This window comes from Empidonax traillii, unplaced genomic scaffold (assembly GCF_003031625.1).
Source record: "Empidonax traillii isolate 1590-97213 ecotype Southwest subspecies unplaced genomic scaffold, ASM303162v1 scaffold65:size4453928, whole genome shotgun sequence".
Taxonomy (NCBI): domain Eukaryota; kingdom Metazoa; phylum Chordata; class Aves; order Passeriformes; family Tyrannidae; genus Empidonax; species Empidonax traillii.
This window is the reverse complement of record NW_020955258.1, coordinates 1285899-1308872: the sequence shown is the minus strand read 5'-3', so window position 1 is coordinate 1308872 and position 22974 is coordinate 1285899. Positions and strand designations below refer to the sequence as shown.

Genomic DNA, 22974 nt, shown 5'->3' with positions numbered 1-22974 from the left:
TTTCCTTGATAACAGGAATGTAAGAGTAATGCATTCTTTGATGAATCATATCCAGTGCATGTGTACACAAACAAACTCACTAACTGGACTCTCTTCACCCAAAATCCATGCAGTTTTCTTCATTAAATCACCAGAAATAGCTTTAATCCAAGAGAGATGAGTAAAACAATTCCTTTCTGAAGAACTGGGTTGTATGTTTAACTGTTGTCTATAAACATTACTCTTGATATATGAACTTAGCAAGAAATTAAATATTTCAGATAGTAACCAGCCCACTGTTTTGAGTATATAACAAAGAGACACTCTTTATGACAGTGTAGAGTTGTTAGTCTGGCCAGAGATTGATCTGGTCCAAATGAAAGTGGTTTAGATGAGACTCTGATCTCCCCATCTTTCCCTTTTGCAGGAGTGTTGGCTATTCTTTCATGTCCTCTGTTTAGTTAGGCAAGTGACAGAATTGCAGTTGAAAGGTCAAAGAATTGTTCCATAAAGACACAAACACAAGAAGAAAGAGAGTAAGGATGGAGCTTTTTTTACCATTGTTCTTCCATTTTTGCCCATCCCCATGATTTTTATAGATATCTTCACTAGTTGCCATGGACCTTGCAGGTAACACTTTCCCAAATTACTACCAATTTTGTCACATAACATTTTCAAAAATAGAAAGGTGAGATAAGGAAAAATCTTCTTACATCCTAGAAAAAGGGATTCAACAATAATGTTGTTAATTATGTTAGTGTTTTGGGGTGTGGAAGAGAGCTTTAATAATTAAGAAATAGTAGAGCTATTTACCAGTGAAGTTAATGATTCAACAAGGGCAGATCTTCCAGGATAAGTCTAGTTATATATTATAATTGTACAAATCAAGTGTTCAGTCCAGATCTATCCTCCTCCTCTCTAGTCCTGAACTGTCGGTGCTTTGCACAAAGATGTGGCTTTCTCTTGGGATCGTCTTGTCTCTGGGGATGCTAATTCCTGGAAAACTCAGCTTGAAATTGCAATATGACAGGTGAGTGTGAATGTGGTGTCATGAAGAATTGCTTAGTCAGTGAAATTCCCAGGAACTGTGAAAGAATATTAACAATTATGAGCTGAAAACCAGGAGACAGGGTTACTAAGCTGTAAGCTTTGTAAGATTTGTGAAGAAAACATAAAGATGAGAAATGAAGAATGAGTGAATCAAATCCAAGCCAACAAAGATACAGCGGCAGCAGTAGGAGCCACAGAATGGCTCTCAAATGCACCTCGGGAGGCTTCACTTCCATTAGCTGAAATTCATTTGGCTTAGCCTCTTTCATAATGAACTTTGAAATCAGATGTTCGAGGAATAAAATGTCTTTTCTGAGTATAAAGCAAGGGAGATGACTGAGCAAAATTATATCTATTAATAAAAAACAGCTTAGGTTACATGAAAAAAATAGCAAAACCCTGTTGGAAACCTGTAACAATTGCCAAAAAAATGCTAAGGGAGTTGTTTCAAACAACCTTTCTTCACTCAAAGAATGAGATTATCAAGTTTTTTTATTACTGATTAATGTTTTTGAAAAGCATCAAATCTCTAGTTTTGCTGTATTTTCCATTCTCAGTTCCACTTCTTCAGAAAATGAGTGATGTAAAATTATGCTGTTTGCCTAAACTATTTTTGTTTCATTCGTCTTCAACTTTCAAGGAATGATAGGTCACTCTGCCATTGTGGCAGCTGAGATTTGCAGGAGGGACACAAGCACAGTGTGGAGACCACCATCCACATATAAATTTATACAGGGAATTTTCTGAAGTAAAAGTAGTCCAGTGTTGAATGTCTCTAGACTAATTATATCCCCAGAATATAGTCATAAAAAGGACAGAAAACCAAGCAATACCTGCAGCAAGTAAGTTCCTTCAATGTATAACCATTCAACAGCTCTCCTGGAAAATCTAGCAGAGCATAAAGAGTCACTACTTAAAATGTGTTATTTCCCCTGGATAATATTTAGTCTTTAGATGTGTATTAGGGATGCAGTCAGAGACTTGATTTCAGTGAATAGAATTCAATCGATCCTTGGTAATGTAGTTTTCATTTTTGTTCCTAATTACTGTTCAGAACTGAACCTGTTGAGTACTTGTATGGAATTTAAAAACAAGTATCATGTGGTCATTGTGACTTTGGATGGGCAGCACCTGCACAAAGATGAAATTTTTAGTAAAGCCCATTTTCATTGTCATTTGCTCTGTTCAACAACTTAAATGAAATATCCGATCTATGAGCATCCAAGGAAACACAGCTAGTACTAAGAACAGCCCTTTAATTTGGTAAGAAAGCTTAAATACCATTTTAAAAAATGTAGTTCTCATGTGGTCACATGGGCTGACTTTGCACTTCTCCACTGAGAAACTAAGTCCATAATAATAAACGAATGTGTGCTTTCTAATCTTAGTTTAGTATTAGAAATGGTTTGTCTCCACACTGGCTATTGTGAAAGGTTTATCAGTAAATAAGAGATGGCCATCTGGCAGCAATCTGACTGTCTGGAATTTCTCTGATTTGGTGTAATTAAGACATAATGTCAATGAGGATAGAAAGATATTATAGGATATTGTTTCCCTTCCTGATAGACACAAAGCAAAGCAAGCCCAGGCATTTAGAGAGAATAAACTCTGAACTGCAGCTGAGATGTTTACTCTGCTAGCAAAGATGTTTATCCTGCATCTACAGGGTTTATTACAAAGATATCGTGGCTGTTGTACCAACCACTAGCAATGGAAATGTAATCATTTTGCCCCACAGACAAGGGATTAACAGCATCTCCTGAACCAGTAGTAAATGGCCCATTTTAACTACCAAGTTCTCTATCAGAAAAGGTTATATTTTCAGGAAAGATGTAAAAAATCAGAAATCCCCCTATTTCTCTGGGGATAAAGTGAATGAATAGTGAATTCTATTTGCATGTCTATTAAGCTGATAATTGTACATATCTGCATGGAAGCACAAATGATGGCAGTTGCAGTTCAGGTGATGAGAGCATACTGAAGATTGTAATGACCATGGCTTTAATGAAAAGCCATGCAAGGCTTTTGCAACATGAATTTCTGTTACAAAATCTTTAAAATGTTCTTTTTTTTGTACTTGTCCTGTAAAGGCTCCAAGGTCCATTAAAGCCATCACAGAAGACTGTGAAGCAGTAGTTGTTGGTTACTATACAAATAGGAAAATTTCTAGGATTCCCCATTCTATCACAACAGTAGTGGATAAGTGCTATCTCACCTTTGAGTAATGCAATGTAGTCATCAACATCCCCTCCCCACTATGAAACCCTTTCATTAGAAATGTCACACTTGCTATCAGTCCAGGAACTGATCAGTTCAGCCACTCTGAACAAACACTGAGAAAAAAAGAATAGAAAAATAATTATAAGGACTTTTTTAATACAGCATACAGATTTGTTATTTTCTGCATTTACAACCATTTTTATTTGTTCCTTGTAAACTTTCAGTATTTTTGTCACATTAAGCCTATAGTAAATGAAAATTTCATGGGGCTTCAAGAAAATAGATACTAAGACACTGGATCTGTGTGTCTTCTCTAGAAATATAAAATGATGGATCCTGTACCAGAAATTTTTATTTCCTGTGAATTGAGTAAGAATATGCAGTTCTGGAGACCACAAAATTCACTATTTGTGGAATAAATTGGCTATTTTCATGACAAGCAGTTTGTGACATATCAAGCTCTAAGAAGTGTTCATTTATCTTGACTATTTTTTGGTTTTGCATGCCAAGCACTAAGTCAATCTGGAATAACTGAACAAATCCCAAATGAAAGGAAAAAAAGAAGTGACATCTTATCAAATAAATAGTTTATCATATATTACCAATGCTCTCATTTTGGCCCTGGTCCTGAAAAGGCAGAAACACACACCAGGGCTCATGCAAGCAGTGGGCTTCAGTGAAGCTGGTATGGTGAATAAAGGATTGCCGCCAGCAAGAAAGCAGAGTGCCTAATGCTCTAGCAACAGAAAACTTACATCACTTAGTCCTATTTGCAGCTTAAACATTCCAGGAATTCATCACTTGGACACATTTTTGTTGGAACAGCACTCAGTTACACGCTCTGTCTTCCCTCTGAGTAACAAAAGATCTCCTTTTGACTTATGAAATCATGGATACTTTAACAGACATTAAAATCGATCCTGTTTCTCTGTTGAATTTCCAGGGATCAGGTTTTGCATATTGTGCCAGAAACATCTCAGCAAGTCCAGCATCTTCAGCTTCTTCACAGTACTTTACTGGTAAGAACAACCACCTGTGCCCAAAAAGCAGAGTGGGGTCTTGGGCTGTGAAACAGGTGTGCATGTAGCTTCGGACAGGAATAAAGGTTAAAGTAAACTTGAAAAAGCTTTACCTGACTTTTTTTTGGACTTAGTGTAGGACGGAACGGGCCTTCTACTACATGAAGGAATTTATGTGAAGAAGTTAGTTTCCTTGCATGGCTCTGTGAAGGTGCTGCTCTCTATCAGTGGTGCCTGAGTCCACAGAAACACTTACCCTGGGCTGCATGCTCTATTGAATAGATGACTGGAAAGTTATGGGGAGAAGGAAAACTTCTTTCATTTATTGATATGCAATTGATATCTTAAATACATTTTCTTATTCTGAAAACAGAGCTTCACTTCTGCATTTCTTTCTTCTCTCTGTACAGCTGGATTTGTGGAAGCCCTTGATGCCTGAAGACATCATGGCTGGAGAAGACCTGCACATCAGGGTCCCAGCCCCTCTGGTGCAGGAGGTGAAAGACAGCTTAGATCAGCATATGATCTCTTACAGGTACAGCCTCTAATACCCTGATGGGAAGGGTGGGCTCTGATAATCTTCCATGCAATCACAAAAGGACCCAGCCTTTTCCAATGAACAGTCAGCAAGTACTGGCAATAGAACTCAAACATTGTTCCAAATGCCCCCAGCTTACCTTGGCCAGCCAAATGCACAGATACTGTATAAACCTTAGAGTTTCTCTATGTCCTGTTTATTCACCTTCCAGCTATCCTGGGCTGTGAATTTGGAGCTGGGACCTGAGACAACCCAATCTGTCTTGTTTCCGGCTGTTGCCTTCTCAGTGGCAGAGGATGGCACTTAGATGTATTACTCACTTTTTTAGTCTGAAGTCAGGAAGTCAAATTGGTACAACCGCTATTTATAGGAGCATGCTTTGCTCTTGGAAAACATAGATATTTGCTCTCCTATTTTGGAGACCCCAAAGGTTTAATCAGTGTCACTGCAGAGAAGAAGTCTCTAGTTCTCCTTTTCCCTTTCCTATCTTTTGTTGCTCCTCTGGTTTGGAGAAGAGCCCTTTCAAAGTGAATATTCATCCAGTTTCTTCAAGGCTGCAATTTCCTACCCCCATCCCCACCACCAGGCTGGTAAGAATTTCCTGGCACCATCCAGTCAAACAGAGAGATCTCATCTTGGGACAAAAATCCTGGTGGCAGATGCCCACTGTGCACACAATTGGGAGCCACAACCTGCAAATGGCCAAATACGTCTAACCAGAAGAGCTAATCCAGATCTAAAGAGTGGTTATAAAGTCAAATGGGATTAAATAAGATCCATTTGTCACACAGTCCCATTCCCATTTAGAACTAACTGTTTCAGGTAACCAGTAGCTAATTTAATTTAGCTATATTTGATACAAACAATCCTGAAGTCATTCAGGGCTGATGAGAAATGGCCTATGTACACACCCTGGCATTTACCAATTAAAGATAAGTTTAAGGAGGATGCCACTTCAAAGCTTTTTTGAGTTAAAGCTGATCTTGACATCTTGCATCTCGCCTGATGAGTTCTTTTAGTAAGTGTGATGCCCTGACAACCAGAGATGAAGAGATATGAGGTTGGAGCCTGTATCCAGCATCAGGTTTAGGTATTCAGAACAACACTCCAGAAGATCTTTAATGTTATTTTGTATCAAGACTCTTCATTTTCCAATAGTTTCAACTCATTCTAGTTGAAAATTAAAGAGTAAACTGTAGTTAGCAGCTTAACTTTGTTTTCCCTTGGACTGGGGTCAGAACTTTATCTACCTTACACAGGGCTCTAGAGAAAGAGATGAAATGAATAGTCAAGCTGAAATTGCAGAGGGGTTGAGATGAGTACAACAATGTTAAAGTTCCTATAACAGATTCAAAGCAGGAACCACCTTTTAGAAGGCAGCTGACATGCAAGGAAGGTAAGATGATAGTCGGGTATATAATGATAGAGACATAAATGGCAAATTATAATCAGGACATCAATATTCTGACTGTGTCAGACTCTGGGATTTCAATTCTCCAGAGCACTGATAAGGCATTTTGTGTGTGTGGGTTCACTTCATGGGAATTTGCACTGCCTGAATTTTAGTTTGAAGTTTAGATGTGAATAAACATCAAAGCTCAGAGTGAAAGTCAGCTGTAACTACTCTTAAAAACTTCTTATATGCAGTTTCCAGAAATGCCGATCATGGCTACTGTCAGCAGAAAAGCCCATTAGCACTTACAGCATTTGAGATCAACAGTGTTTGAGCTACCTTTGCAATTGTCTTATCGCAAGCATTTACAATGAGCACAGATTTATAGCAGTATTACAAGGGGCTGATTGCAGTGAGAAAGAACAGCCTATGATCCAAAGTCCTCTGAAGCCAAGGAAACAGTTTTATTGACTCCCTTGATCATGGAATCATGCCTATGTTATTCTAATTACTGAACAAATTTTGTAGCTGAAAAGCAAAAAGAGCTACTTGAAGGAAACAAGAGTTTTGTTCTAATTTTTGCCAATTGCAACGAACACATCTGTGAAATCTTTGCAAATTGAAAATATCTTTATAAAATGCAATGAAACACTAATCTTAAATTTATCAGTCCCTTCTTTTTCCCAAAAGGTGGTATTTTCAGAGTTTTGCTCAGAAATAGAAGTGGTCAAGAAAAGTATTGAACTTCTTCTTTTTGGGGGGGAGAAAATTAGCAACTTTTGAAAAATCTTATAAAAATTATTACATTATTGTTAAAACCCTGTGAAAAATCTCAATACTTTGAACTTTGTCTTACATAAAAGTTACCATAATTCTGATGGTGATGATTTTGCCAGGCAATCCACAACAGAGCAGACTAAATCCTTTTATTTGCTGATGTAATGTACAATGTAGCCACCATGATGGTTCTGCAGTCACTGCTATGGATTGTTTTCTTTCCTGTTTTCCCCCTCCCCTCAGGGTCATAATACCTGATGTGCAGCAACTTGTGGATCAGAGCATGCCAAGGGAGAGGAGCAGCCACAAACAGGTCCGAGAAGGTTATGTCTACACCCAGTATCATCCAATGGAAGAGGTAAAGAAGAACAAAAGTCTGCTTGTGTTCTTTGTTGTTTATGTTTTGTAAAAGCTACAGCAGGCAATCTGTGCTTGCAGAAAGCTCAGCTGAAGTCAGTGGACTTCTTTCTGGCTTTCTTCCTTGCAGAATCAGTCCTTACTCTTTGACTATAATCTTGGTGTGGTTGAATTGAACATGGATTTGCCACTAATTGTGATTAAATCCTCAGTTCCCCACTGACCAAAACCCAGATGCTGTGCATGAAGCAGCCACACTTGTTTTGCGGATGATATTCTGGGGTTCAGTTGATTGGTTTGCTACCTTTCTACCCTCTTCTGCTTCGTCATTATCTCTAGCCTTTATTCATTTAAACCCCTGTTTGTTTGATGCTGAGCCAAATGCAAAGTGCAACAACTATTGTGGTGTCTGGAATCCCAGTGAGGAAGAAGAGGTGAACAATGGGAGACCTGTAGAAAGAAATAATTTAAGGGCAGGTTTTTGATACTTTGGGAGAGAATAATGTCATAAGGGTGGGCAGGGAAGACTTTTTGGTGTTATGTTTCACAGATGAGTGGGTAAATCTGCACAAAAGCAGAGCATGGTGGTATTCTTCCTCCTAGCTGCATAATAGAAGTGAGAGAACAGAGTCAACCCTCTTGTATACTTTGTTTGAGCTACCCATTTGGGGTGAGTGCTGCTGAACTCAGATGTGGAAAATCAGTACTGATAGGGAATAGACTGTAATACTGTTTTGAAGATTTGATGGTGTGGCTTCATGTTTGGTGAACTCAACAGGAAGATACCCAATAGGATGGGCATGATGAGTGAGATCCAGAATGGAGCATCCATGTTGTATTGCAGTGATGTCTTTTTTTAACACCCAGTGAGATATGACCACGCATGAGAAAGACCTTCCATGAGTATGAGTGACATCACAGATTGAAATAAACTCTGAGGAAAATGTTGCTTGTCTAAACAAAAACAAATGTTTTAATCTGGAAATGGAGGCAGGAAAGAGAAGGAAACTCCCACTTTGGACCAAGAATTCTCTGTGACTATTTCAGATTTATCAGTGGATGACTCAGATCCAGAATAACTACAGTGAGGTGGTCACTCAGCACTTCCTGGGGATGACATTTGAGAATCGACCAATGTATTATCTACAGGTAAAGGAGGAACTTTCTCTTAATAATAAAAGGATCTTAACAACAAAAAAATACAGAGAAGAAGACAGAATTCAGATATTTTCCAAGATAGTACTCATCCCAATTCACTGAAATAGCAGGAGATGGTTTTACTCCTTTACAGTACAGTAAGATTTGCCAACTTTGATATACACTATCACTATAAGCTTGCTATTGCTATTATGTAGTGAAAACAACAAATTTAACTAAAGTCTTGTTTAGAAATACAAATCAAGCTGAAACTAGCTGAAACTAGCTGTGTGATGATAAAGACTTTTGGTTTGTTATTTTTATTACTTTTTACAGTATATAAATTTTCTGCTAAGAGTATTCCATGACACTTTTTATTGGCCCGCTAGTAAAAACTGTAGTCTTAATATTTGGGTTAGCTATTGTCTAATCTGTTCTTATCACTGAATAAAATTAGATTCCCTGCCTTTTTGTTCTTCCCCTTCTAAATAAAAAAAAAATTAAAAAAGAATCTCCAACTAAGAACTTACACTCCTGTGAATGACTAATACAAATGAAAAAGAAAAAAAAAAGAGAAACTGTTCTATTAACTGTTCTATTGAGGTTCCTGCTCAATAGACACTTTAAAGCTCACACCTTGTGATACTACAGAGATGGGGTTATTAGGAAGGAAAGCTTGTCATAATGATGTCTGTAGTAATAATAATCTCAGATGGCTCAATGGCATATCAAGACACATCTTTTACTTTCTCTATTACATTAGGCTATTTTATTGTAATGTAACAGTTTTAAAATTATTATTTTTACAATCTTTCAGATCAGTCAACCATCAAACAAACCCAAAAAGATAATTTGGATGGACTGTGGGATTCATGCCAGAGAATGGATCTCTCCAGCCTTCTGTCAGTGGTTTGTGAAAGAAGTGAGTTTTCACTTCTCCATTTAGATAATAAAAAAACCCCATATCACTTTAGATACTTCAGTTCTCTATCATGGTACCAAGAACTATGTTTTTCTGTTAAAATATGATTTTCAAAATTAGTACATAGTACAGATACCTGTGGAGACCTAAGTCCAAATCACAGTTTGAGATATGGGGCAATATTAGCTCATCAGTTCCTCCACCACACTGTTTCCCAATCCTTCCAAAATTTGGTAGCAACCTCTCCTTTTCCCACAGTGGCTTTTGGATCAAGCCTTTCTGTGTCACAAAGTGACAGTCCTCCTGAAATAAACCCTAAACTATGGTCTAGCAATGTTCCATGTGTACAGAACGTATCTGGCACACAGGTAGGTATCATGCACCTTTCATACCCGCAAGACTGTATATCTATGGATTACACTCTCACTGGATATCCTGTTACTTTGTTAATGACAAAAGGTGTTTATCTCAACATATCAGAAGATCAAGTAGATGTTGGATACCGTAGTGATATCCAGGAGTGAGTGATTCCAGGATAATAGTTCTAATCTAGGTCTTTCCCATGATAGTCACTAAATTATCTACTGAGTACTCTGTACTTTTTCTCTTCAGATTCTTCAAAATTACAAATCTGACCCAAAGACTAGAAGATTTCTGCAGAATTTGGATCTCTATGTCTTGCCAGTCCTCAATATTGATGGCTACATCTATTCCTGGGAAACAGTAAGTAGTAAAAATCCAGGAACTAGAATGAAAGTGAGCAACATGTTTTGTTCCTTCTGGATATTTTTATACTTTTAATAATAGCAATTACATTTAAACAGAAAACAGTGACATTACCCACACAAATCCTTTCATAGTGGAGAGGTTTTGTTTCTTCTGGCAAATCAACAGTCACGTGAGATTGCAGAGCTAAAAATTCCTAACAAATGTCATGAGCATTGGGAAGACAAAACAAGAGGATCGATGGCTTTTGGGTTTATGGGTATCACAGAATCACAGAATTCTGTGATACACAGAATGCTGATACCCATCACAGAATTCTGTGATACACAGAAATCAAGTCCAGCTCCTGGACATGCACAGGACCATCCCCAGCAGTCACCCCCAACAGTCTCTGGCACACCATGTGCCTGAGAGTATTGTTCAAACTCTTCCAAACTCGTTCAGCCTTGGTGCTGTGACCACTCCCATGGGGACCCTGTTGCAGTGTCCAACCACCCTCTGGGAGAAGAACCTTTCTCTAATATCTGATGTAAGCCTCCCCTGACACAAGTTCAGGCCATTTCCTTGAGTCCTGTCACTGGTCAGGACTCTTCCCCTCATGAGGAAGTTATAACTGCAATGAGGTCTCCCCTCAGTCTCCTCCAGGCTGAACAGACCAAGTGACCTCAGCCACTCCTCATCCAGCTTCCCCTCAAGGCCCTTCCGCATCTTCATTGCCCTCCTTGGACACTGTCTAACAGCTTTATATCTTTCCTATATTGTGGTGCCCTTAAAACTGCCACAACATTCAAGTTGAGGCTGCCGCAGTGCAGGGCAGAGCGGGACAATCCCCTCCCTTGACAGTCTGGTGATACTTTGCCTGATGGCCCCCAGGACATGGTTGGCCCTCCTGGCTGCCAGGGCACTGCTGACTTATATTCATATATGAGCTCACTTCATTGATAACAGCTCAAGGCCTGGTTGGTGGAGTTAAGCATGTCTGGAAGAGTCATTAATTCTTCACAAGAGATCTCAGCCAGCAGATGAGTCTCAGCACATTTGCATGGGACAGGAGGAAAACTGGTCAAATATTGGGCTATTTGGATTTAAAATAGGTGTGCCCTGTGTCCTTTCCTGATACAGAGGATAATGCAAAATGTTGGTCTTCAGCCACTCTCATCATGCTTCCAGGCTCTTGAGCCTTTTAATGCAGGACCTCGGCATGGCCCAGCAGGCTGAGCCAACCACCATGTGGATCCTGCTTTCTCCCTAGGACTCCAGTAGGTTTGGGGCATTCCACACACTGCACTTGGATGCACAGGTAATTCAGTTGGGAAGCTCATAAAGGCAGTACAGTGAGGTCTACACAGAACCAAGTATAGCAGTGAGTATAGTAGGGAACCAAGGAGCAGCAGCAAGATTATCTGACGAAAAAGAATTAATCTTCTTGAATCTGAACAAACAGAAGTTCCACTATTGTCTCTTATCCCTCACAATGCCAAGTCTTGCTTAGGACTGCAACACTGCATGGAAGCAGTTGAGTATTACAGAAAAAGCATACTTAAAAAAAAAAAAATCTCAGGAAGCTCATTTCAGGGTGCATGCAGGCTTGTGACAGGTGACAGCCTGGCTGTAGTAGATGAATTGTTCTATCACTAAACATTATCACCTTTGCACACAGAACTGTACTTTTACAATGCAAGAGTTAGAATGCAGAGGTCTAAAAAAAAGGAGTCTTCACACCTTATTATCACTGGGTCATGTGGATCATTGAGTTATTATGTAACAGAAGTTACTTTTCTTTAGGATCGTTTGTGGAGGAAAAACCGTTCTCCATATCAGAATGGCACCTGCTATGGGACAGATCTGAACCGAAACTTCAATTCATCCTGGGGCAGTAAGTTTGAAGTATTTCAGATCATGAACACAAATGTAACACAAGGGTAATAACTAGTTTAACTAGTTTCTGAAAAAGAAAAGATGAAGTCCTATAAGAAAGGAACACTCATCTTGCTGTCATCAAGGCACAAGTAAAAACAAAATTCTGCTTTGTAAGTGTTAACTCATTGATTTTCAACTGGCATTTATTTTTGTGAGCAGAAAATTGTTGCTTATATAGTTATACCTCTAATTCACTGCAGGAGCAAGCATCAGCTCTAGACAGCAGTGTTAGGAGTTAGTCGCTTAACAGCCAGTTTTTATGTTTGCCCTGAATTTCAAGGAGGCTCCAACAGGTGATATACTGTGGTGGTGTCACAGTGTTTTCATTGCAGCCATCCTGTAAATGTGCATAAAATATTTTGGTCTTGTAGGAAATTTTAGTTGGTACCAACAGAGTATAATGTTAAAGTCCCACTGCTCTGTCTTGTCTCCCTGCCCACAAAAACACATGCTTTAACACTACAAGGTAAATTTCCCAATTCCCTCTGAACTGGTGTTTTATGTCTCTCATTTGATTCACCTTTTCTATTCCTCTCCAGCTGTTGGTGTTTCTTTTAACTGCAGCAGTGAAGTCTTCTGTGGCTCTGGACCAGAATCAGAACCAGAGACAAGAGCTGTGGCTCAGTTTATTAGAAGGAAGAAGAGTGACATTGCGTGCTTTTTAACCATTCACTCCTACGGACAGCTCATCCTCAGTCCATACGGTTCCACAACCAAACCTCCAAGTAACAATAAAGAACTGGTAGGGCAAAACATTCATCTTCTACACTAATAGAGAGCAAGTACAGGCAATAGCATGTGGCACAACCTTACTTGCCCTCTTGCCTTTCATTTAGAAGAGTGGGGCTTATTCAGGACCTTGGCTCCCAGAGTTACTGATGCTCTGTGCAGTAACAGTAAAGTTTATTTGCCTCAGAAATCCCAATTCTTCAACTTAAAATCAGGAAAATTGAATGATTACAGATAGGACTAATGCAATGCAAGGTAAATGGAGAAGAGCAACACTTTTTTGCTGCATACAAGAATGAGTTTGCACTTTAGGATGCCAGCACATTATACACATATGGCTGTCATGATTGTGTCCAGAACGGGTATCCCAAATGTGCTCTCAGGAGAATGGGAGCAAAGTAAACACCTACTTCTTGGTTATTTCTCCCCTTGGTTTCTGACTGTTCTGAGTTCATTCATATGTGTATTTATGAAGATTCCAGTAGCTGAAGCACTAGTTGAGAGCATGAGGGATTTGGGTTTGAACTTCCTATGAGTCATTAGAGAAGTAATGTAGTTTGTCTATGGCTCAGTTTCTAAAGAAGGTGGGATACAGAGTCTATGGCAATAAAACAAGAGTAAGAGGTCAGTCACTGCTGTGGTCAGTGCCAATGTGCTATACAGCATGGACCCTTAATTCTCCAAAGTACAAGCCCTCTAGCTTTACAACAAAGCAAATAACATCTCTATCCCATAGCAGAGTAATTTAAAACATTTTAACATAATTTGCATTTAAAAAATCAAGAAGAATTTGTCGAAGTGTTTACAATGGGTTCCTCTAAAGACCTGAAATCATAATATTAAAACTTAAAGCTGATCGTATGTAAATGTAAAGCTGAAAGAGACAAAAATTTTGGTCCACTCAAAATAATTGCCAAAGGTACTGCCACTGATGACAATGTTTTGAATTTCCAGATTCAAGTTGGAGAGAAAGCAGCTGCTGCGCTGGCAGGAAAGTATGGCACCAGCTATAAAGTAGGACCACCCTCTTTAATTTTATGTAAGTTTCTTTACCTTTCCCTTTGATTGCTCTGTTTTTCAAAGACCAGAGTCATTCTTGTGTCACAGGCATCAGCAAGTACTGTTTTGCTGAGTTTCCTCTTGAGTACTATTTAACGATCTGGTTAGGTGAAACATCTAAGCAGCAGTCATTTGAATACAAGGTAACTCTCTAAGTTATAAAGCTAACTGCAGGAATGAAGGAAGCATTGATCAGAAGCTAGTTCCTACATGGATTCCTCACAGATACATCACAGGGGACAGAAGGAGATTGGTGATAGATCATCCTGACCTTGCTGAAGTCAGCACCAAAACTCCTATTTATCTTCACTGGAGTCAAGCAAAAATTAAAATCCCAATCAGGTCTATAGTTACTCCATCAGACATTATCACATGTCAGCTGCTTGCAGTTCTGTGTGAAATATATCAGTTTCAGCCTTGTTCCTAACAGACTGGATAGCCACATCACAAACACAACATCACAGCTGATACTAGTTGACAGCCTTTACAAAGAGGACTAGAGGGCCCTAGAGGCTTCCTGGTAAGCTCAATATTTTCCCAGTAAGCAAGAACAGTAAGTAGTTGGCTCCAGAATCCATGTGGTTTGCATATTTCAGGATATGTCTCTCCCAGTCTCTGAGTGCCAGTCTCTGAGTCACCTACTGCACGAGCAATGCAGTATAAAATAGCTTGCCCCTGCCTAGGACTGTATTTTGCCAGGGTTTGTACTTTTACTGAATAGGTAAGAAGAAAGATCCATGAGTGAGATGAACAGCGACACAGGAAGCAACCAGAATTTTTTCAGATTTGACCAAAATTATTCTTAAAAACAACTATAAATAGAAATTCCAATCAGTATCAATGTAGGAAATGAAGTACCAGAACAGATAAACGGTCAATTCACCTTGTACTCCATATAGAGTAAAATGCTAAAAACACAGAATCCCTGAAACTCATCTCCTGTTACCGAACAATACCATCTTATAAAGAATTGAAGACTTTTAGTCTTCATGGAAGGCTTTTAGTATAATTAAGAATTGCAGCACCTACAAACTCTGTTTTCCATGTCACAGTGATATATGGTTACTGCTTAGTTCAGGGATTCTGGTATAAACTCACATTAACTGTAGCGAGAAGTATTTTTAAAGAACCATGCTTAATACAAATATCTCCCCTCTTTTTTTTTTTTTTTTTTTTTTTTAATTCACAGACAATAACTCAGGCTCCTCACGGGACTGGGCCCACATGATTGGCATTCCTCTCTCCTACACATTTGAACTGCGAGACAACGGTACTTATGGATTTCTTCTCCCCGCTAACCAGATCCAGCCCACATGTGAGGAGACGATGTTGGCTGTGACAACTATCATAGACTATGTTTATCAGACGTACTTGCCAAATGGGGCTGTGGTTCTGACCTCCAGCAGCCTGGCCCTGAGCCTCTGGCTGAGTATTGTACTTATATGGACTGTTTCTTAAAAATGGCTTAGAGAGCCCAGAAAGAGACTCATGTGCAAAGTGCAGCATCCCTCCGAAAATATAAAATTACACGAGCGGAGGAACTCCATGTCAAGTATTTCAATAAAGACTCATACCACAAAAATAAAAGCATCCACTAGTGATTTTGATAGCTATGTTTTAAGGAAGAAGGGAAAGATGAAGAGCTATGACAATATCCAAATCTTCTCTTGTTGGTTCTGCTTACTCTTTAAGGGACCTTAAATCAGTCATTCATGACAAGTACCCATGAGGACAGAGCATTTTACTCCCTGGTTCTGGAGCACATTTTCAGGGGCTTACTGGGCCTATGTAGCCCTTCTGTCAGCCACAGTCCTGCTCTATCCCAATTTTCCCACTGCCTAAACCCACTAGCTTCTGGGTCTTGCTGGCCTTAGCAGGATGCCTGTGAGAATTGAACGTCCTCAATTCCCACTACAGAAAATTGGATGGCTTCCTTGACAACCATCCCTAAACTGCCAAATCAGGATCTGCTAGAAAATATAGGGCCTCAAAAGCTGGTGAAATGTCATAACCAGGAAACTATCAACAGCACCCTGAAACAAGCTGAAGATTTGAGCTGGTGACAAGTGTGTGGGGACAGAGAAGAGGTGAAGCCCTGTCACTTAGATACAGTCAGATTAGCAAAGATAGAAACTGCCCAAATCCTTCAAAAATTCAAAAGGCAAAGGGAAAAGAAAGATAAGAATAGGATTCTATTCCTACAGAGAAGATCAGAGAGTGGTTTCTTCGCATCAACTTCCGAAACTGTGACTGGTGGTGTCAATTATCCTCCTTAAGTTCAGACTCCTGAGGGATTTCACTAGAGATTGTACATAAAGAAAGTCTATTTACAGATGGGTTTCTTTCTTGCCAACCATCTTAACCCTTTGGGGCTGACTCTGCAAAAGGACTGGGGCCCAGTTTTGTCACTGTCCATCACCTGAGAGAGCCTGCTGTTTGCAGTGCTCTGCCTGGGGTCCTCATAGGAAGCTGGATGCTCAGTGGAGTGCCAGAGGAAACAAAACGTTTCAGCCCATCGGGCAGGGACTCTCCATCTGAGTCTCTCAAAAGGGAATGCCAAGGAAAGAGCTTCTGTGTTGTTACAGCCAACACCAGAGGGTGCAGAGCATTCACTGAAATAGAGAAGGTCTATTTTAACCTTTACTCTGCTTTTAAATCCAGGAGTCCTACATCCCAGAAATATGTCCACCAGGCTTAGCTACTACAGATAATAGATTACTTTTTTGTCCTGATAGAAAATGAAGAATCCTGGGGGGAAAAAAATGAAAAAAATAAGTATGAAATGTCCAATTTTCTTAGCAAATGTCAAGATTGTGCTTGAAAATAGAAAGTGTTCTAACCAGCGATTTTTAAAAAAAAATATTTCCAACTTTGTGGAAAGAATGCTTTTTTCCAACCCCCTCCCCTCAACTGCTTGAAGGCTAGTGATGGAAAATGTAGACCATGAGCTTCTGCCAGAAAACTCACAGATAAAGGACACTGAGAGAACTGAAACGTTACTGTCTTCAAGTTATAAAGTACAGTAAGACTCAGTAACTTAACTAAGATCTCATAGAGAGTCTATGGCAGACTCTGGAAAATTCTTGTGCCCAATTTTCTTCCAATGCTGCCAAGAGAAGGATGTGTATCACTTCAGCATGGTATTGTTAAAAGAAAAAAAAAAAAAAGATACAACCTTGCAGTCATTTTTCCAAAGCACATCCTGTTGTTATTCTGTTATTGTGTCTGTACTATTAGTTGACAAATCTCAGTTTGTGTGTTCATTGTCCACAGATTATTATCAATTGGTACAGCTAAATCTGCCTAACTCCTGCAGGTTCCCCAGAGCATTGTCTTTCCAGACCAACCACTCATTTACAGTAAGACCCGTCTGTTGCTGGGCTCTGGAGCAGGTGTCACTAATTAGCACCTCCCCAAAAGGAGCATCACTCCCCAAACTTACTTTTAGTTTAGGATGTGACTTGTAAGTCTTTATATTTGTATTTGTGTATTCTGTCTTTGGAACTGTAAGAAACAAGACAAGTCCATCTGGCTCACGACTGTGAGATATCTTGAAGCAAGTGGGGTTTGACCACAAGTGTTTCATAGCCATTTGCTGGCAAACAGCAGTGAAGCTCCCCGGTGCCACCAGCAGCAGATGGCAGAGCCCTCTGGGAACCAATGCCCACACGCTCACCTTGCCAAAGCCAACACAAGCTTGGGCTGCCACGAAGTGCTTTCCAAAACCAACCCATGACTAGACTGGTACAAAAATACTGCCAGTCTTCACTGGATTCAGAGAGACTGCACAGCCTGTATGCCTAGAGCCAGAGAGGAAGAGAGCTGGGTTTGCTGATTGTGGGTATCTTTTGACAAAAATGTTTACCACTACAAGATACAACTAGGTGTGTCCTAAAGTTAACTGGCAGGCTTCTGTGGAATGGCTCAGTCCCTCACTAGCTCCTCCTATTGTAATGACATCTGTCAGGCATGGGAAGATACCCCTGCACATGGCACGGGGGCAAGAGAATGAGGGGGGAATTTGCCTTCAGTGTTCCCAGTATTTAAGAGTCATAGAAGTGGAGAGGAAGCCTTTGACAGAAAAAAAGTAGATATTTGGCAATAATAATTATCTAGAAGAATGTCTGCTGCTGTCAGCACACTGATTATGCCTGGGCTCACAGCTCCTGGGACCTGTTAGCAATGGCTCACTCACTTTGCACAGTGAAGCCATAAATGAAGGTTGTGTGAAAGCAGCCCCATTGCCACCGCAGAACAGACTTCCTGCAATGAGTGCTTACAACCCATTTCAGGAATTAACACTGAACAAGCAAGCCACAACCACTAAAAGGCGAAGGCTGCAACAAATTTATCTTTACAAACTTTACATGGACTCTACATTTGATATACCCTCCCAGTTTGCTGACTTCTCTGTGTATCTTTCGTGCTTGTAAAAGAGCGATATGTATGGCTGACACAAATCACTGCAGAGAGGGTGTATTTTACCAACCACATTTTACAAGGGAAAATTTAAAGAAAAACACAGTGGGGGTGTCTCTACTGAAACTCCCCTTACTTCGTGAATCCTGGCTTTCCCTCTCCTGCATTTCTTTATTGCTTTCTCTGACCCTTGGTAGGTTTTGCTTTATGATGAAGTATGGAAAGAGCCACATTCCATTTTCGTCATGTTTGCAGAAGCACAGCATTATCCTACTGAGACTACAGCGTGACTTACGATTCACTCATGCAAACACATGCAAAACTAAAAGTTATCATGAAAAACTAGTGGAGTCTTCTATTCATTGTCATTTCTTTCCAATAATTTTACCACGACCCGTGATCCTTTCCTCTCTTTCTCACAGTTAAACACCTGTATTGTGGTTGCTGTATTATATAATCAGTACTGAGAAGGTTTAATTACTTTTGGTCATTCAGGTTAGTGAAAAAAAAGAGGACATCCCAATTATGAGTAAAAGTGTTCTATATTATAATTGTTAACGTTTTGTCTGTAATACAAAAATAAAGATCGACAAAAGGGCTGTCAATGATCTCATTCCATTTCACACAAGGAGCTCCTCTGCTAATTTCTCCTCCATGCTATGTAGTTTGATACAGTCTTCAGCTCCTAACAAGTTAGCAACACTGTCCTCATTAAGGAAAGTGAAGATATCACAAGGGAACTACAGTATTAAATGAATGTGTGTAGCCTCATTTCTTATAGCATCACATGATGGAAGAGCAAAAACCTACATTTTTGAGGGGACTGTGGAAAACACCTCTGTCAGATGACCTTTTGGGGAAGTACTTGCAATGCAAGTTGTTACTTCCTAATAATCTGCTTAGGCTCCAAACATTATTTTTTTGTGCAGATTCTATTCCAAGTGGAAAACTCTCAGAGTTGAATATCTTATACTGTGTATGAAAATTTTAAGGAGTCTTAATCAGAACAAACCCATTCAGAAACACAGAAAGATGTTCTCAGTGTGTTCCAGACAATTTTTCAAATGTAGTCTGGGCAGCTACTTTGGACAGAAAGGTCAGGCTCAGAATGAAATCAAAGTATCTTGATCTTGCCTTCTCTTTAGCCCACAAGCATAGGTATGCATGGTCCTGATAAGCTTTATCTCATTGCCTCCATCTTATTTTGGCTTTTTCTAGATCTGAGTTCTCTTGACTAGATGGGATGTTCAGTTATATCATACACAAAAACCACAGTGGAGCCCATGCTGTGCTAACAATTTCCTTCCATGTGAATGGCTGGCCAAGGCTGCTTTGTTTTCATTACCACTCAGCTGAGAGGGGACAAATAATAAGAAAAAATTACGAGGGGTTATGACTGGGCATTAGGATTAGCAAACTTGGGTACTCTTAATGAAGATCTTGTCTAAAATGTATTTTATATTTCATGTATCTGCCTTCCAACAAATCTGGGTGATCCTTACTGGTATAAAACATAAAGGAATCATTTGATGACAACCTGTCATCACTTGCTCCTGTCCGCCAAATCTCATCGAGTCTGTTTATGTGCATGGAAGGCATTCATAAAACCCGCTCCTTTTCTGCAAGCTGGCAAAAAATATGAGTGCACTACTGAGAAGGCAGTGGAGAGCAGAAAGAGCAAACGTAAGGTCATCCTCACATCTTTTAATTCACCTCAGTACACTGACCCAAGGCACATCCCATCACAGCTGCAGTCTGTTGTGTGGGAGTGCCTCAAATGAAGGCAGTGTAATTTAGGGAGTAAATTAGTAAGGATTGCATAGTACCAACTGCAATGGAAAATCCCTAAAGGAGGGAGAGCATTTGCAAAAATGTTGGAAATTTACTGTGCTGACAATGACGGCTTTAGCAGTGGGAAAGAGGAAATGGATAGGTCATAGATGGACTAATAATTCCATTTTCCCAGCTTTAGCTTCTTCTGCATGAGTGTCCAAAGGAGACAGTCCTTGTTTTTAAAATACAAACTCTTCCTGTTCTCAAACACCCATACAGCTTTACCTGGGAGAGTCCTGGGAAGAAAAAGGATTACTGATGAATATTACTTAGCTCTGATTAGTGAGGCACAGGGCAGAAGAAGAATAAAACTAATGAGGGAGATACTGAGTACAAGCAATAACCAGGCACCAAGGAACACAGAGTAGGCAACACACTCTGTAATAATTAGGTGTAAAGGTCTATTTGCCAGAGACATATAAGAAAAGTTCCCATCCTGAGATTGCAGTCCAGGCCTTTATGTTATTTACTCCTAGTGCCAGGGCAGGTCAATCAACCCACTGTAGCAAAGTATCCCCCGTCCACTGCCATCATCTAATAGACTAGGTAGTTTGTGTTTTATATCTGTGTTCCTAGTTCCTAAACACAAAACATGAACCTATGAAAAAGGCCACTTTATCCCAAATTCTCTCTTCTCACTTCAGTCACTGTTTCTGCAAAGTCTTTAGGTTTGCCTGTCGCTACTTTTTCCCCCCCATATTACCCAGTTAGAAACAAATTAAGATCTTCTATGGGGTTTGGGGGGGGGGGGAGCTTATGCTTTAGCCTCTGCTTGGAAAATGAGTTTTCCTTGGGATTAACAATGTCCCTTGTGGTCAACACTTGTGATACTGGAAGTGTCTATGAATTTGTTGGAGTTTGCTTCACCAGTTACTAGCGACATTGGCCTGAAACAATTATGATATAATTGTGAAAACACTTAAAGGGATCATTATCTAGATGTAGAATCTGGGAAAGCCAGCTCAGTGTCAAACAAGTTGACAAGGAAATACTATAAATACTCAGGAATAACAACCCATCCCACACCAGGAGAATGTAACTCTGTTGGGGAAATGATTGCACGAGACTGCACAGTCAAAATGCATTATTTGGTATTGCTCCCATCTCAGAGGCAGATATTAAGCTACTTATGCATGGAGAAATCTATCCAGATGTATTTCATCTGCTATCCAGAAAGTCCCATTCATTTCAGAAACTTGTTAGTGCCTTAAATCCCCAAAAGTTTATCCAAGGATATTCTTACGATCCAAGCAACTGGGAATCAATAACAGTCTTGGGAAGGGGCAAGAAGGGGAGTAGGGGTTAATAGCAATTATTCGTGGAAAGCAATCTAAACCATTTTTTTCATATAATTTGGAGTGCCAAATTTAAAGTACTCTTGAATGCTAAGGCCATTTTCATCATGATGATCCTATGTTTTATTGGGTAGGACCAGAGCATTACTCATTTTTTGTGACCCTGAGTTATCAAGGACATGCTGGGCAAACAGCCAAGGTAATACAAGCTCCTTAATAATAATCTGTACTTAAAGTTAGCATGATGGCTACTACATGATGGCTGTGCCAGTTGGAGGAAGATCTTCCAGCTCTGGTAACTGCTTGACTTAGCACTTTTTTTAGTGCATGAGAAACATTATAAAATAAAGCATATATCTTACAAGTGGGAGAAAAGTCATGCAGTGTAATCAGCAAAGAAATGGGAAGAAGTAGGAGAATGATGGGGTGGAGAAGCAGTGAGCCCAAAAGAAGTTTGGACATGTTTTTTTAGGAAAAAAAGTCAGTAAAACCCCTGTGGTGCCATCTGCACATAGGACTGTCACTGTGTGTGCCAGAAGAACAGATCAAGAGTTTGATATGAGCCCTGTTCTGTTTAAAGGACACGGAAATGTGTGGAATCCAAGAAGTTAAATATGGGCAATGTAAGACTATCTATCTCCTTGGATTGATCTTTGGGGTAGATTTCTGGGCATGGTTGCCTGGTTGAGTCATTGAAGTCTCAAGCTCTCCTCTTCTGTGTCCCCCTTCAAACTGTGAAGTTGTATGTTTACCTTCAGTTTTCAACCTTTTCCAATATTTATGACTCTGTTCATCAGATGTATTTTTCATATATATACTTGTTTTGTCTTAGTTACTTCTGTGGATTCCATGGACTTTCAAGGATCCAGAGACAGCCACTGGCTTCAACCATTGATTATCTTGTGACACACAGTGTGCCAGGGATTAAAAAAGAGTAAGTTCCAGAAATTGTCACTTCTTTTAAGACTGTATGGATAAGATGGTCATGAAGCTTTTTTCGTCTGTAATGTATGGGCTTTGTCCAGGTTATTAGGAATCTGATATTGTATCTACTGTATGCTTTCTTTATATGATCAGCAGAAGATGGAGTTCTTGGACTACCTACCAAGGAAAATCAGAACTCCAGCTGAATTCTCTAGCCTAAGACAGCTGTTGAGACAACACTTGTTCTAATCCTACATCTACTGTGTAGGATCACTCAAATTAGGCAGTCTGGTCAGTCCCTAGCTACATTATTCTTCAGTCCAGATGAGGTCCTCTCAGAGGTTCTATGTTGACGCAAAAGTGACCAGAAAAGAACAGATTCTTTATTTTCTGAATAGGCTAATATGGCACTTTCCCATATTGTAACCTTTCAGGGATAGACACCACTTATTTCACCTCCCTGTACATCAAATACAACACCTACTGCAGAACTAGTTCTGAATTCTATTTGAACAGCAAAAATATTTCTTTATGTGACTACAGTACCTCCAGTGAGGTCAACACAGTGAAGCCTACAGGGGTACTGAATCTCACTCTTAGTAGAAAGTGAAACTACCCAACAAAGCACATATGAACTGAAAGAGAACCATCTTGTGTAAGGGTACCTAGCAAGATGG

At 39.7% G+C, this 22974-nt stretch overlaps 1 protein-coding gene across 1 annotated transcript; it reads left to right on the top strand.

Moving 5' to 3' along the window:
• Nucleotides 1–891: 891 nt before the first annotated feature.
• CPO (carboxypeptidase O) lies at nt 892–15353 on the top strand. Its single transcript, XM_027880088.1, has 11 exons — nt 892–1009; nt 4193–4268; nt 4679–4803; nt 7220–7334; nt 8381–8482; nt 9288–9392; nt 10005–10115; nt 11904–11994; nt 12578–12780; nt 13722–13806; nt 15016–15353. The coding sequence occupies exons 1-11, from the start codon at nt 930–932 to the stop codon at nt 15282–15284; spliced, it is 1362 nt and encodes a 453-aa protein (XP_027735889.1). The 5' UTR covers nt 892–929; the 3' UTR covers nt 15285–15353.
• The last annotated feature ends 7621 nt before the right edge of the window (nt 15354–22974 follow it).